Source organism: Pteropus vampyrus, unplaced genomic scaffold (assembly GCF_000151845.1).
Source record: "Pteropus vampyrus isolate Shadow unplaced genomic scaffold, Pvam_2.0 Scaffold643, whole genome shotgun sequence".
NCBI lineage: Eukaryota > Metazoa > Chordata > Mammalia > Chiroptera > Pteropodidae > Pteropus > Pteropus vampyrus.
The window spans coordinates 76,583-92,178 of record NW_011889424.1 but is presented as its reverse complement, the minus strand read 5'-3'; the positions used below and the strand labels follow the sequence as shown (position 1 = coordinate 92,178).

The following is a 15,596-nucleotide window of genomic DNA, read 5'->3' as shown; positions in this document are numbered from 1 at the left end:
TTTTGACTCTGTACCTTGAGGTCAACTTGAAATCAGAATATTTAGGATAAGACTCGCCATCACAGACCCATCAAAAACAAGGACCGTGATAAGAATCTACCAGTCTTGTCCCCAAGGACATAGGTGGACAAGTATGGGAAGATCTGTGTTACCTGTCACCTATGCTTTTTTACAGGAGATAAGACAGGCCAAAGAGCTTATAGCTTTGGAGAAAATTTTAGGTACTTAGGTTCAGGGTATGTTTAACTGCTGCTTTAAAACAGATTCAGAGAAAATACTGCCAAAGAGGCTTCATTTAAAGAGAAAGGGTATGGAGCATTTCATAATCAGGAACTAAAGTTTTGTCCCGATAGGTAAGAAAAGTGGGTAGCTGTTTTGCTAAACTGCCCTGGCAGTCCTTTTCTCCCACTAAAGTGTATAGAGGCTTCATGAAGGCACAGACCATGCTGTCCCATTCAACCCTAACCCTTCACAGCATCTGGAATGCTGCCAGGCACACGACAGGTGCTCAGCAAATACCTGAGTGGATGAGGCACTCTAGACAGGCCAACTGGCCCACTTACGTCTCATCAAACAGGGGTTCCAGGGTCTTCCTCTTCACCGAGGTCTTCTTACGACTAGCCCACCTCCTTTCTGGCAACAAGTAGACACGGACATAGGGATCAGCTCCACTGCTGGTACAGGGTGTCAGGTTTCTGATTTGGATTCAAAAACATTAAAGAAAAAAAGGTCCTGGTTTTGAAACACTGAAAATACTCATTTGGAGAAAGCTGTACTCGCCATTCAGCTTTAGATGGCCTGGAGGATAAAAATGCCCAGTAGTTTAGATGACCAAAAAAGCAAGTCTATAAAATTTGAAGGACAGAACATCAGGTGCATGGTTTTGAAAACATGCAATTTCGTAAAGTTTGGAGTAGAGCTGAGTACTTTACATCTTAACAGAAGTTGAAGGTTCCCACTTGAGAAAATGCACTGGCTTCCACTACCCCAGGTAGTTCTGCCGTGCTTATGTCTGAGCAAAGCCCTTGGCTCTGGAGCCCATCAACACACCACTGAGGACCTTGTCACTCATAGCATGCTGTCCTTGAAACCTCACTCCTTCCCATTGTCTACCTTGGGGCTCCCCACCCCTGCCATTGCTCCAGGTGCCCCTACTCTTGAATTTTTGGTCACTGGATGCTCCCAAAGGACCTTTCCTGGCCCCAGCATCCCTTTACCTGCAGCCATTGATTAGCACGCTGAGGCAGCGCCGCAGACACACATAGCGCACTGTGAGCTGAATCTCACCCAGCCTTCGCTGCCTGTGATCCCCGCCTCTGCAAAGAAAGGGCTTATCACTTCTCTTGCTGTTACAAGTGTTGGCCTCTCCCCTGACCCCCTAGATAGAGCATGTCCTCCTAAGAACCTCAGCAAGGTTTCTTTCAGTTGGAAGTCAGTTCCATCCAACATTCACATATAATTATCCTACTTCATGATAGGAAGAGCATGAACCCAGAGTGGGATCTGCCTTTGTATCACGATTTCTTGTGGGACCGTAGGTGAGTTATTCGACCTTTATGATAGTAAGTTCTATCTCATAGGGTTACTGTGAGGATTGAATTAAATAACGTGCTAAGCCCATAGTAAACACTTAAGTGGCAGTCACTGATTACATAATTCCATATTCTAAGCTTCCCATATCATCCCAGTGTAACACTTTAAAATTCAGGAAATGGTTCTGCTTTAAGGAAACTTAGCCAAAATCTAGCATCTCTTTTGTAGTTGGTGTGTAGCTAGAGCCACACCAGACTGTCTGGTACACACATGCTCTCCCATTACCCCTCTGTTCTTTCTGCCCCACTATGCCTGACTCTGAGGAAGCCATTTTGTGAAAAACCAGAATTTGCACAGAAAAGTAAGTTTATATCTACTTTTCCATCCAGGGACTTATTTTTCATGTAGGTGATTTTAGAAAAGATTAAGCAGAGAGGTGCATACTCAATGTTGAGGCTGATATTTGTCAGGTCAAAGCAGGAAGAGGCCAGGGAGTTGAGCGAGCACATGCTGGGAGCCAGCCTCGTGGGCGGCCATACGAATGGGGAGGCAGGGCATTTCATGGGTCTGGGTGACTTGATGGGCCCTGGAGAGTGGGGGCCTGGGACAGTCAGGAAGATGGTGGCCGAACTCTTCTTCTTGCCCATGGGCTCACAGAACCCTCTGGCACTGTCTTTGCCTTTGGGCTCTGGGCCTGTCTCTTGGGGGGTGGGCTCGGTGACAGTAGTGGTGGTACTGATGGTTGTCGTGATGCTCTTGGAGGCTTCCTTGGTATCAGAAGCAGGGTCTGGGGGGCATGGCAAATCTGCAGGGCCCTCTCCCTGGGGTGGAGCTTTGGGGCCCTGGTCGGTGGCCACCTTCTTAACGAAGAGAGGACCTTTCTTTAAGGCTTCAGGTCCTGTGTATGGGCTCCCAATCTCTCGTTCTTCCACACGTAGGAACTGAAAGCAGATGACAGGGTTGTTTATGGGCTGGACCCACCACTTTCTCCTCCTCTGCTCTCACCTTACCCTCTGGGAAATGGTTCCTTCTTTTTTCTGGAAGGAACAATTTTCTCAAAACTCTCAGTTCCTTCCTGACTTCCTAGTCCAATGGATTTTCCCCTCGGACCATATTTTCCTTAACCTTTCTCTGGCCCTGGCGCCCTCTGACCAGTGCTTCGCTACCTCTTCCCTGCTCCTGCCTCACTAGTGGGTCTTCGTGAAGACTCAGTCCTGGTCACGTCTCTCTGTACTCATACTGGCTGCTGGAGACCTGGCCCACTCACAGTATGCACTTGCCCTCTGTGTGGAGGTCTCCAGAGCTACACCTCCAGCCTTGCCCTCACCTTAACCTTCACGTGCGTCACCAGCTGCCTTCTGGATGTGGTCATTGTCTAGCTGTCACCTTATTCACCAGTGCTTTCCCTAAAATGTGTTTTCTACTTAGACATACCCTGAGTTCCTAGCACCAAAGTTTCAGACCTCAGCCGCTGCATCTCTCCTTTCCTTTTTCCCCTGAGTTATCAGGACCCTGCCTAGGGGCTTCAATTTCCAGCAATATGGTGGTCTAAATAATCTGAAAAATATCATTAAGAATGCCTAATAAAATGAACAAACATCCTTTTAAATGCATACCAAATTCATAAAAAAGTAAGGAAAATCCCTAGAGTTAAAACCAAAAACAGAGAAAACTGAAAAAGGTTACGCTTTCCTAGGGTCATTTATCAACCTTGGACTCCAAGGTGTTAGAAGTAGAGGCCTCGGTCAATGTGAGGCTGGGAGTTGAAGTAGGACCGATGAAGGTGGGATCTCTCTCTAGTGGGAAAAAGTAGTCTAGGATAAACATTCCACCCACTAGCAAAAACCGATGACAGGTTTGTCTGTCTGAGCCGGTATTCTGGTTGGGGGCAAATAAAGTCTTTCCTGAGAATATAGCACCCTGTAGGCCTGTCTCATGTGAATTTGGGTTGCCTCTTATGAATTTATACTGCCTGTGGGATCTTGAAACCCAACATTAAAAACTAACATAAAAGTGAACCCAGGGTTATATGCCCCTGAGGTGCTTGGTTGCAACAACAGCAGAACCTCCTCGGAAATCCAGGTCACAAAGGAACACTGAACATATGTTTCAACCCAAGTTATCAAATATAGAAATGAGTCACTATGAAAAAGCATCAACAGACACAACAATCATCAAAATTCAACTCCCAAGACCTTCAGATAACAGAATTAACAGACATACATTATAAGTATTTTCAGATGATTAAAGATGAAATAGAAACATGAGAATACAATGAAAAAAGACAAGGTGGATTTGGAAAAGATAAAATTAGAAATGAAAAATAGCGTTTGAAAAAAAAAAAACCTGAACAGGTTAAATAGCAGATTAGGCATAGCCAAAGAAAGACTTAAATGTCAGAAAACATCTGAGGAAATTAGAACATAGTACCAAGAGATGAAGAGATGGAAAAAATTAAGACGAGGTCAGGGTGAGACATGGAGACAATGAGAAGGTCCATCATAGAAGGGGTTCTAGAAGGAAGTATTAAAAGACTGGGAGAGGCAATATTTGAAGAGCTAATGGCTGACAATATTCTAAAATTGGTGGAAAACATGGCCTAGCTTCTTCCCGATGTAGAGCAGATACTTAGTGCCGGGGCAGTCCGCCTTGCTCCAGAGCCAGAGCTCCACCTGCCGCCTCCCCTGGGGCCAAGGGGAGAGATTTACCCGAAGCACCAGCCGCATGGAGATGAGGCTGTCCAGGCCTGAGTGGTCCAGCTGAAAGCGCTGCTCGAGGGTAAGGTCTGCACAGGGGAGAACCTGGCACAGGGGGAGCTCCAGCACTCCCAGAGCACACTCGTGGTCATCATCGAGCACCTGGGCAGAGGGCCAGTCAGAGAACAAGAGAATAACCAAGCCCCGCCCTCACCACCACCACTCTGAGGGCCCCGGCCAAGTCCGTGCTTCTGTTGGCCTCAGGCCCTATTGTAAAAACTGGAAATGGGACCAGGCCTGGTCCTTGCCTTTAGCCAGGGGAAGAGGGATCCAAGCTGGAGGCAATTATGACCGGTATGAGGCAAGTCTGTTAAATGCCCAGGGCCATGGGGGCGTTCAGGGACTGATGAGCTGTGCTGCTCCATAGTGAGACATCCAGTCAGGGCTCAGGGCCCCAAAAGAGCAGACTTCTACCATTTGTTGGTCATGAGATATTAGACAAGACATTGTTTGAGCCTCTGTTTGCTCATGTGTAAAATAAAGATCTTTTTCTTCCACTGATCTTTTTTTGAAAATTAAATATTTTTTTAAAAGATATACATCATCATTAATGTCCTAAGCAGATTTCTCCACGGGCCCTCTGGCTGCTGTGTAACAACCAGAAAGACTCTTTTACAGGGAGGTCCGAGGGACTTGAGGGCTTGTCCTTTCACAGCCTCTTACCCAGTGGCCTTGGGCACCAGACTCATGAAGATGTGGGGCTTCAGTATCCTGCCTTTCACACAGGGGCTCACTTTACCGCCAGGAGCTCCCCACCCCTCCTGACTCAGACACCTCTAAGCTCTGTTCTAGGAGCCCAGCTTCAAGCAAACCTTGAGATTCAGCTGCTCAGCTGCTACATTTTGCACAAAGAAGGAGAACGCCTGGCTCCACACAGGGTCCTTGCTTCGGGGACAGGTCTGAAGACAGAAGAGGGAGAGATCATTGAAGGACCAGGTTGGACAGAGCAAGACACCAGTACCCTCTCCTCTCATCCTGGCCCCCGGGTACCACTGGGAGCACACTGCGTGTCTGCCAAGAGGCCAGACCCACACACGCTACAGCTTGTGGGGAGCAGGAGGGTGGGAAAGCCAGACTCAAAGGCAAGGAGGGCTTCGCCAGGAAGTTTTACCAGGGCCGAAAATCATATTAGCATTGGGGCTCATTTGAGGATGGGGGTAGTGACAGGATTTCTCCTGCTGGACTGGGAAACTTGGGGTGGTGGAAATGACACAGGCTTAGAGCTTGCCTAAGCTTGAACCCTAGTTCTGATGCTTTCTAGCTGTGCTCTTGGGTAAGTCACTGATCTGGCTCTTAGATTTTTGAACTATAAAACTATTTGTGAGGTTACTCTGAAGACTAACAATAATGTAAATTGCCTAAAATGTGTCCTGTCACTGACGTATTAAGTGTAAGCTAATGCCCTTATCTTTTGCTTCTCCCTGGAAAGGGTTGGAGCCATCTCATCCTGTGGCTGCACACCGGCTATGTTACCTTGCTTGTATATGTCTTCTTGCCCACAGACAGCTTGACATAGGAAGAGGGGTCTCTGCTCACCTTATTCTGTGAGGGGGCAAATCCACAATGAAAGTGGCACCATCAGTATCAGCTTGAGACACCACGCCCCACCCTACGTCCCAGCCTTCAGGAGCATCAGTGGGACTTGTGGCCACCCAGTTGCTTCCCTTTGAGAGAAGGCTAGCCCGGTGCTCTCAGGACCTCTGGGCTGCCATCACTGTGCAAGTACCAGGATCAGGCTGACTCAAGGGGAAGGTTCAAGTTAAAGACAGGTGGCTGGAGCTGGGCACAGGCTCTTGTTCCCCGGAGCTATGGAGACAGACAGGGTGGAGTCAAGTGTTGGCTCCTCCCTTAGCTGTGTGACCCAGGCACTTAACCTTTGGGTACTATTTGTAAAATGGCAATAAAATTGGACACACAGTCCTCATGGGACTCAGGCGCAACAAATGTAGGGGATGAGTTGCCAAGCCTGGCTCACAGTGGACTTAATGAGCGGCAGTCTTGTCATCCCCAGGCGGTGTGTGCACAGACTGCTGCTAGGAAGACACGGGGCTGTGGTTGCTCTGGAGAAAACGAGTTATGACTTGCTATCAAGTTTTCAGCCAGACACACACTTACCTTGGCAAACCTAGAGAGCTTTTTGGTTCGATATTCGCCATTCAGGTAGTCAAAAGCATTTCTCTGTAGCACAAGAAGGGTAAATGAGCAACACAACATTTGTAAATTTCCATTTCACATGGGCATTGGAAAGCGATGGGCACAGGGCAGGGTATGTGTGACACTGGCAGGGTATATGTGACACGTCACCACTCACCGGCAGGTTGCAGGCGCTCTCTAAGAAGACCACGAGGATGGCGGTGGACAAGCCATCATGGTCCTACAGGCAGATACAGACCCTCACTAGGTGCCCCTAGCAGCAGGAGACACATACTGGTGTTGGAGAAGCCTATTTGTGACAGAAGGAAGCCAGCCAGCCCTTGCCCTCCAGACTGGCCGTAAGATCCCTCGCAACCTAGCTTTTTTGTTGAGTCTGAGAATACAAGGACAGCATGACAGATTCGAGTTAGACACGAGGGTGGATCTTCCCTATGAACTGGGCTGACAGGCAGTAACACCCTTCTAAGGATCCGAGCTTCCCTGAAGATGGTCGAGATGCTCAGAGGCCATCTGCTAAGGCAGATCAGGGGCTGTCTTGTGTGGAGACAAGGGCCGAGGGACACGTTCTCCAGAAGAAGGTGGGGCTGGCTGGAAGACTAAGCAAAATCTGGGGGCTCATCTCCTTCCCTTCCTCTGCATGTACAGCCCACATGTGACCAGCCCCACTGCTGGCCTCCCCTTTCTACTAGGGAGCCCTGACACCCCACACTCACCTCAGTCAGAGCTTCGGGGTCAGCGATCAGTGAAAGCCACTCTAACCGCAGATGTAGCCGCCCGCTGGTTGTGTCGTTCAAGACAAACCACTGCGGGAAGAGGAGGGAAAGGAAAGCTCAGGGAAAGGGCCAGTGAGGTGCTACTGACCCTCTGCAGGCAGCTCGGCTCTGGGACCCAGTGGGGCCCTCAGAGGGGCTTCAGGGAAAAGGTGAACCAGCTCAGACGGTGGACTCTGGGCTTAAAGGGCTGGGAGCTGTGGTTATAAGTGGCCGGAAGTGCTACACGGTGGGATGGAAAAACCCTCCTACCCAGACCCAGCCTGCCCTCCCCTGCAGCATGACCATCCCCCGCTGGAGGTCCTTGGTCTATGGGCATTTCCAGGGAAGCTTCTTCCAACTTAGACCCTGATGGGTTCCCTGGGACCCATATGTGCCTTGTCCAGCTCTTGCCCTTGAAGACAGGCAGGCATGTGTGGCTCAGCATAGAAGGGACCCATTTCATAGGACTAGCTGGGCTGAGACAGCCTGCTAGAGCTGTCCACGGGGAGGGGGTTGCAAATATCAACTCTACCTCATCCACCACTCTGTTCGTCATGACATCCCCGAGGCAGATCTGCAGGCTGGAATATACAGGGAGTAGGGGTCAGCTCGGCTCCAAGGAGGCAAGCTGCAGAGGCTGTGGAGGCCTGCCCTGGAATCTATTTTCAGGTATGAGTAGGGCCCTCAAGACAGGACCTTAATTCATGTCAGAGAACCAATGGGAGACCACTTTGAGCTCAAGCAGAGGAAGGACTGTCTAACCATCAGGGCTGCTTCCACTGGGCATGCTGCCCTAGAAGGCAGGTGGCTGCCATCCCTGGAGGGAAAAAAAGCAGACACTGCTGGACACATCGGCTCTGGATTCTCAGTGATGGCGCTGCTGGCATTTGAGTAGAATGATTCGTCATCGTGCAAAACTGCCCGTGCATTGCAGGAATTCAGCTTCCCTGTCTGGTACCCTCTAAATGACAGTGGCACCACCTTCCGCAGTCATTGTAACAACCCCAAATGCCCCTCCATTTCTAAAACTGCCTCCATTGCCCTCCACGGGATAAGTATAGTTGGCATGTATGAGAGAGGAAGTAACATCCACATTCACAGCGTGCCTCTCGCCTACCCTGACCCAAGTCCAAATGGAAGAGCCTGAGAGCCAGAGGGGAAATTAATTCCATGTACCTGTTAGAAGTATGCTTAAGCTCAAAACACAACTTGAAATCAATTACATAAAACAGGAACCACAAGCCACACTTCTAATCTTTTTCATTAAGATGTAACCTTTTTCATTAAGATGAAAAATAAAAAATGAAAAAGCAACATCTGGTGAGCTGTTTCTCAGGGTGTCAATTGTGCCCCTCTCACTTTTATTCCTATTTTTAAAAATTACGTGTTCCCGGAAACAGGTTAAGCAATACAGGAGTATGAAGATCTACATAAAGCTTTTCCTCCTAATCCCAGCCGTCTGAGGTGAGCAGCATGAGCATCCTGCTGGCGTAGCTTCCACGCCCTCCTCTGTGCTCACACAAACACACGCAAACGTACACACACGAGGATCCTCCCTGGAAAAAATCAATCGAACTGCACAGGTCACTCCCAAATGCTTTCCCCAGTTTCTTAATACATAGCGGACATCCTCCAGGTCATTGTTTTTAAAAGCTGCAGAATATTCTGTAGTTTGGCAATGGCAGATTTATTCAAATGTTCAGCCAACATCCTCTAAGGCTGGACATACGTGTTGTTTCCAGGTTTTATGTTTTGCCACCACAGTTTTGCAACAAACATTTCAGGTATAATGCCTTTATCCTATAGGAGACCTGGAAATGGGACTGCTGGGCCAAAAGATTTAAATTTGAAGTTCTGATAGCCGGCCCCACAGCCCTGAGTTTCCGTGTTCTACCTAAAAGTGAGTGGCCAGGGTTCCTTGGCACTGGGGACCTGAGCATCCATGGCAGCCTAGCACCCCCAGGCCCAGCTCAGCCTTCCTCACCTGCCCAGGAAGTCGTCCCTGTTGGAATCCTCATCATATAGGTCTACCTCCAGGTCTTGCCCAGGTACTTCATACACTATGAACTGGAAGGAAAGAAAGGCGACTTGACCTGCAGGCCATGACAGCTCATGAAGCAGACCTCAAGTATGACTCAAGGGGAGCCAAATTCCAGCTGTCACCTGCCAGCTCGGAGCCGGGGGCAGGTTCCCACCCTTCTCAGTGGCTGGAGAACTCCACCTATAAGAAGGGAGTGCCCCACTCCTGCATGGTAGGGAGGACGAGAGGCCACGCATGCAAACCCATGGCCGGGTGGGTGCACAGGGGACAGTGGCTGCTATGTGTTCTGCACGAGACTTGCAGCTTCCAGAGCACTTAACAGGCCAAGGGTGCTACCCGTCACGTGGTAGGGATTCCAGCTGAACTTAAGAACTTCAGGCTCCTGGTGTCTGCCTCTGTCAGGATTGGCTAGAGGAATGGGGAGGAACTGCCTCTAGGTTCTTTTACTTTGATTTGAAAACTTCCAACCAATCTGATTCTAGTGGGGAAAGCAGGTGGGGACTTGTCTACAGGCTGCCCTTCCTGTGGGGCCACAGCAGCCCACCTCTGGCGACGTGGTAGATATGGGAAGTGGGAATTATGCAGACCTGCCTGCCTGTCCCCAAGGCCCACTCCCCCGGCTCAGTGTTGCCCCACAGGTATGTGAGGCCCACGAAGGCAAGGCCCTCCCCTGTCTGTACCCGGCACAACCCAGAGTGGGACCTGGAGGACATCAAGAGTAGCCAAGAGTGGCCAAGGAGACCCTTACCTCAAACACCTCATTCCAGGTCGGGTTCAGGTTCTTGTAGATAGTCTTGCTCCGAAAATGCTGCAGGCCAATGCTCACCTTGGCATAGGGGTCTGACTTGCCTTGGATCCCCAGGAAATGGTCCATCTGGGCCAGTTTCTCTGCCTCCAGCAAGTACACTCTGATCACTCCCTGGAAAATGCCCCAGCCCAGGGCTCACAGCTGCTTCCTGGGCTGCACCAGCCCTCAAAGCCCACGACATCAGAGCCAAAGCCATCAGACATCACCCCAGCCCATCTCGCCCTCTCCATGGTTTGTACGGGGAGACAGAAGCCAGAGACAGCAGTCTCTTGGTCCAGGCCACGCAGCAAGTGATGGCAGGGCTCTGTCCACTGCATCACGATGCCCGCCTACATCCTTGGCCTTCCCAACCTTCCCTGCCTCTAATCTGCCATGTGAATGGTTTATTCAAATGCAGCCATTTCCTCCTGTGCCAACAACTACGCCACCTGAGGAGGTTTACACCTGTATTCCAGCCCCCTCTCTCTAACCTGTGTGTAGACTAAGCTCCATTGTCATTTCTTCCCAATACCCAGCCCTGGGCACTGTAAAAGGCTCAGCACTGACTGTCACCCCATCCCCCACTCTCTGGGCTTTGTCTTACAGAACAGAGCACAAGAATTGGGAAAAACACAGTTTAAGGGCTAGTTGCTCTCCTGCCTAGAACTGTTTAAATATATATACATATATACGTGTATATATATGTATATATATGTATATATATATATACATATATATACACGTATATATGTGTGTGTATATATATATTAGTTAATACACATGCATTTTCCCTTTGACCCAGCAAACCCCATTTCTAGCCCTAAAGGTATATTGGCAAAAATATAAAAAGATATGTACAAGGCTATTCATGACAGCATATTTGTCAGAGCAAAAGGCCAGACACAGCTGAGCCGTCTGTCAATAGAGAACTGGTTAAGTAACCGGCAGCGCATCCACACCGTGGAGTGCTACACAGCTGTAAGAACGAGAATGGGTTCCACCTTCACATGGAGTGATCCTCAGGACGTAAGAAGTGATCAAAGCAGTGGGGGGCAGGGGGTGAGCTGTAGTGTGCAGCTGTCCATCCAAGAAAGGGGGACCACGAATATAATCAGATATGTACACACCACTATTTACGTACCTGCTCATGTTAGAAAACAAATAATGAAAAGTCATAGAAAGATAAAGCACACTTACAGGGGGAGGGTGGAGATTAGTTGGAGGGATCAGGGATAGAAGCCAGACTCCTTAAAACATAATTTGTGTGTTTATATTGAACTTTGGAAGCGTACAAATGTTTTTACATGATTACAAAAGGAAGTTAAGGTAAAAATTAAACCCTAAAAATAAAAAAAAGGGACAAAACAAATCACTGTAAATATTCATTACCAGTTGTCACAAACACACAGAGAAGGACTAGTCTGAGGTTGGATCAGAGCAGCTTGATAGTACTTCTTGAGTGGGATATACCCTAAGGATAGAATGTTTTAGGTAGTTGCAATGTAGGTGATGGCTTTATATTGTTATTCTCAGACTGCCAAACACTCAGTGTAGGATAAAGCCCAGTGCAGTTAAGGGAAATCTACGTATGTCTGTGCTCCCTGGCTTGCCGGCCCCTCACCTCTGCATGGCCTGAGTAGGCTGATGCCTCACATCTAGTGCTGAGGGTGAACTGGGTGCTTTCCCTCTCCTGAAGTCCTGACACTGAAGGGCTCAGGGCCATAGCCAGGGCACCTTCTGTAGGAAGGCCACGTGGCTGTCCTCGGGAGCCTCCTGAGCTGGGCCCAGGATGTAGAAGGCAGCAGGGCTGAGCTCCCAAGGGAGCCCCATGTCCTAGCTCTATTGAACATTATCCTTCCCAACAGACCCCAAGGATTCTTCCATTGCCAAATAATGGGGTCGGGGAACCTTATTTCCCTCGAGGAAGGATGTGAGGCTCCTGGAGTTTCCTGGGGGTGACGGTGACTGCTCGCAGTCCCCAAACCCCAACCCAGGCCAATAGGGGGACCAGGATGTGGGAAGGAATGCCAGATGGGCTTTACCCCTCCTTAGATGGGTAACTTTGGACAAGCCATTCTACTTTCCCAAGACTCAGTCTTTACCCTACGAGTGTGCCATGCCCGCCACGGGGCAGAATAATGATTACCATGTGAGAATGCATTCCCCTCTCAGCCTGTCTGTCCCCCAGCACTGGACTTCATGCCCTGTGGCCAGTATGGTACTCACGCAGGGCAGAGGGAAGCGCAAGTTGGTCACATCCAGCCCCTTCTTCACTGGCACAGTCACGCGGTTGGGCAGCACCAGGTGGGCAGCGATGAGGTCCTCCAGCAGGCTGTCTGACACCTCGCTGAAGAGAGTGGGCATTACCAGCTGCGGAGGGGTGGCACTACCTCCCCCAGGCGGCCTGCCCCTCCACCCCTCCACCCTTACCCGGAGTTGGAACCAGGAGCAGAGCTCCAGGGTAGGCTCTGCCTGGGAGAGAGCAGCCCTGACTCCACCTGCCTGGATAGGGGAGGGTGTGGTCATTTTGACAGCCTTCGACCACCACCACATCCCCATCCTGCTTTATTCTTCTCTGATGCATCACAACATGGTAGCTAAGAGCGATGACCTAGAACCTATGTTAAAATCTCAGCATCACCACCTACAAGCTGTGTGACTTTGGGTAAGTTGCTAACCTCTCTGGACTTCAGTTTCCTCATCTCTAAAATGAGGATAGTTATGCCCGCCTACTAGGGTTGTTACAAAGATGAGTTAACATGTATGACATGTTGAGAACAGTGCCTAGTGCACACTAAATGCTAGGTGAGTGAGCATTGGCTACTGTAGCCCTTCTGCTCCTTGGCGACACATCCATATCCTCTTTATTGCCTGTCTCTTCCCCAGTAGAGGAAGCAGGGACAGTGCCCAGAATAGGATTGGCCACGGTAGGTGCTCGGTAAATGTTTTTTGAATGAAAGAATGCATAACCATATTTTCTGCATCCAGGGGTCCGAGATCAATGGACCCCAGCGAGAGAGTGAGTAGTCCTCCCCACAGGCGGGGGCCGTGCCTGAGCCTGGCGAACCCGCTGGTGTGTGCCTTGCTAGTCTGGCTGTCCTTCCTCGCCGGGGAGGAGCGTCTCCATGGGGCTGGAGCCCTCCTCTGCTCCGACCTGAGGACCTGAGGCTCTGAGTGACCCCCCTGCCCCCCACCCCACGCACACACACCCCTCCCTGCCAGCCCTGGGAGGGTGCGCTTTCCAAGACCGATCTCCTCACTGGCCCCTGCTGTGAGAGCCTCCCCTCCCACGCCTGTTTTTGACCATGGTTGGGGGAGGCCACATGGACTTCTCATCATGCCCTTGTGTTGGGGAGGGGGTGGAGTGAGGATGAAAGGACACTGTGCCACTACCACACACACCTGAGTGTTCTCCCATCAACCCCAGGATAGAGGAACCAGGCTCCCCCTTTTACCGAGGAAGAACCCAGAGGGGTGAAGTAACTAGTCCAAAGTCACACGGTTGCTAAGCAACAGAGCCAGAAGCCTGGTCTGGCTGGGTCTGGTTCCAGAGCCTGTGCTCTCTCATTAGCTCACATGGCCTCCTTTAGGACATCTCATCTGATCAGAGACCCTCTCCCCGGGCTCACCCACGTGTGTGCAAAACATGTGTGCGCATGTGTGTTCTGGTACAGTGCCTGCCCACAGAGGCCAAGCAACACTGTTAGCCTCCCAGCTCCTACTCAAAACACATCAACACTTTCCTTCTGGAGGGAGTGGGACTCAGTGCCTACCCCACTCCTCAGGCACGGAGCTGGGAGGGAGGGCACAGCCACTGTGCAGCCACTGTGCAGCACGTCACCATTACCGACTAGTGGCTCCGGAGGGCCCCGCACTTAGAGTCTGTCTGGCGGCTCTTCCAGGCACTTACTTGATCCCTGGTGCATCGAGCAGGTTGGTCAGGCCCGTCCAGTTGATCTGCAGGTGCTGCAGGGCAGAGGGAGGCTGTTAGGCTGGAAGGGGCCAGAAGCTCAGGATTGAGAACCCTCTGCCAAGTGCCTCACACCCACCCACATGGAAAACCCAGCCTGCTGGGGGGCGCCTGCTGCAGGAGTGTCAGGCAGGGGAGGGAACCTCGCATTCTTGCTCAGGCCTCGGCTCAGGAGGGGCTAGGCCTGTTAGGCCTTCTGCTTTCCTGTAGGACAACCACAGCCTCTGCACATGGCCACAGGCTGGCCTGAACTCAGAGTGGTCTGAGGCAGGGGTCCCCAACCCAAGGGCCGCACAGCAGGAGGTGAACAGCAGTGAAGCTTCATCTGTATTTGTAGCCGCTCCCCAGCGCTATCATCACTGCCTCAGCTCCACCTCAGATCACTAGGCTCAGATTCTCATAGGAGCACTGGTCCCTGGTACCAAAAAGGTTGGGGTCCATTGGTCTAAGGTATAGATTCCTCACAACCTCCGATCACCTGTGTGACCTTGGCAAGACACTCCTTTGAGCTGTTTCTGGTCCTGAGGAGAACCTCAAGCTTCCTTGAGGCCTGGACTACATGGGATAGAGCTGTGGAGTGCCTAGGTCAGGGCGAGCTTAGGCAGTGTCCATTCTTGGGCTCAAGCCCAGCGCCTGGGGCCCAGCAGGCATGTGCTCTCTCACAGGGAGGGGCAGGCCTGCCTGTCATCCCTGAGACTCACCGGCTTTTGAAGGAAGAACAAGGTCACAGCTCCCACGAAGGGCTTGTCCACCAGGAGGGGATCCAGGATGATCCGCAGTGTGCCCTGCAACTGAAGAGACACAGAGGACCCAGTGAGGGACCTCAGCCTCCCTTCTTCCTGCACCTGCTGTAGTCAGCTGAGGCCACTGCTGTCTTATTCATGCCCCATGCCACCCCAAATGTCCGGGCCGCCTGCTGTCACAGCAGGGACCAAACTTAGGGGACTGAAACCTGCACACAGTTGCTACCCCTCTGCTGGCTCCCCAGGGGCCAGGAGCTAGCCCCGACTGCCTTCTGCTGGTGTGCTGGACTGAGGGGCCTTTAGCCTTGCCCACGTTTCAAGCCAGCCAGTCAGCGGGGACCCAAGAGTCTTTCCAGCTCCAACTCAACTCTGCTACTCCTGCCATGAGATATTTTCAACTCCTTGATCCAACGCCATCTCCAAGCAAAGGCTCTGCATCACTCCATAAAAAGAATCTCTCCCTTCCCTGGGCAGCCAAAGTCTCTCTGGGGGTGTACAGCTGAGCAGGTTGGTGAGGCTCAGCCACCACTTCTTGGCAGTGTGACCTTGGGGCCTGAAGTCCAAGCCTCTGTGTTTGGGGTCATCACCCCCTTTGCAGTCTAGTCCAGTATGAGCCTGCTTCCCCCGGCCCTGACTCCCACCCCAGGGGCAGGGATGGGGGGCGGGGCAGTCCTACCAGGCTCTACCCACCTGGATCCCGTTCACACCAGCCTGCATCTTCTGCAGCTCCACACTGATCTCGCAGTCCCCAATGTAGCTGAAAGGAGGGAGGGAGAAGAAAGGTGGGGAGGAGAGAAACTTGCCCAGCGGCACCCAGGCCAAGCCCAGGTGGTGGTCGCCCAGCCTGAGCCTTGCTACAC

At 51.1% G+C, this 15,596-nt stretch overlaps 1 protein-coding gene across 1 annotated transcript in view; it reads right to left on the bottom strand.

The window, feature by feature from the left end:
• Nucleotides 1-541: 541 nt before the first annotated feature.
• The window catches only part of ESYT3 (extended synaptotagmin 3), a 41,658-nt gene continuing 26,603 nt past the window's right edge, over nt 542-15,596 (bottom strand). Inside the window, exons 5-20 of the mRNA XM_023525911.1 lie at nt 15,427-15,493; nt 14,695-14,784; nt 13,934-13,989; nt 12,250-12,370; nt 9,985-10,155; nt 9,180-9,262; nt 7,728-7,776; nt 7,157-7,246; nt 6,601-6,663; nt 6,405-6,467; nt 5,763-5,831; nt 5,102-5,188; nt 4,242-4,391; nt 1,978-2,474; nt 1,218-1,316; nt 542-695 (exon numbers count right to left, since the gene is read on the bottom strand). Coding sequence (XP_023381679.1) covers nt 560-695; nt 1,218-1,316; nt 1,978-2,474; nt 4,242-4,391; nt 5,102-5,188; nt 5,763-5,831; nt 6,405-6,467; nt 6,601-6,663; nt 7,157-7,246; nt 7,728-7,776; nt 9,180-9,262; nt 9,985-10,155; nt 12,250-12,370; nt 13,934-13,989; nt 14,695-14,784; nt 15,427-15,493 — 1,891 coding nt within the window. The 3' untranslated portion in view covers nt 542-559. The remainder of the gene's footprint in view (nt 696-1,217; nt 1,317-1,977; nt 2,475-4,241; nt 4,392-5,101; nt 5,189-5,762; nt 5,832-6,404; nt 6,468-6,600; nt 6,664-7,156; nt 7,247-7,727; nt 7,777-9,179; nt 9,263-9,984; nt 10,156-12,249; nt 12,371-13,933; nt 13,990-14,694; nt 14,785-15,426; nt 15,494-15,596) is intronic.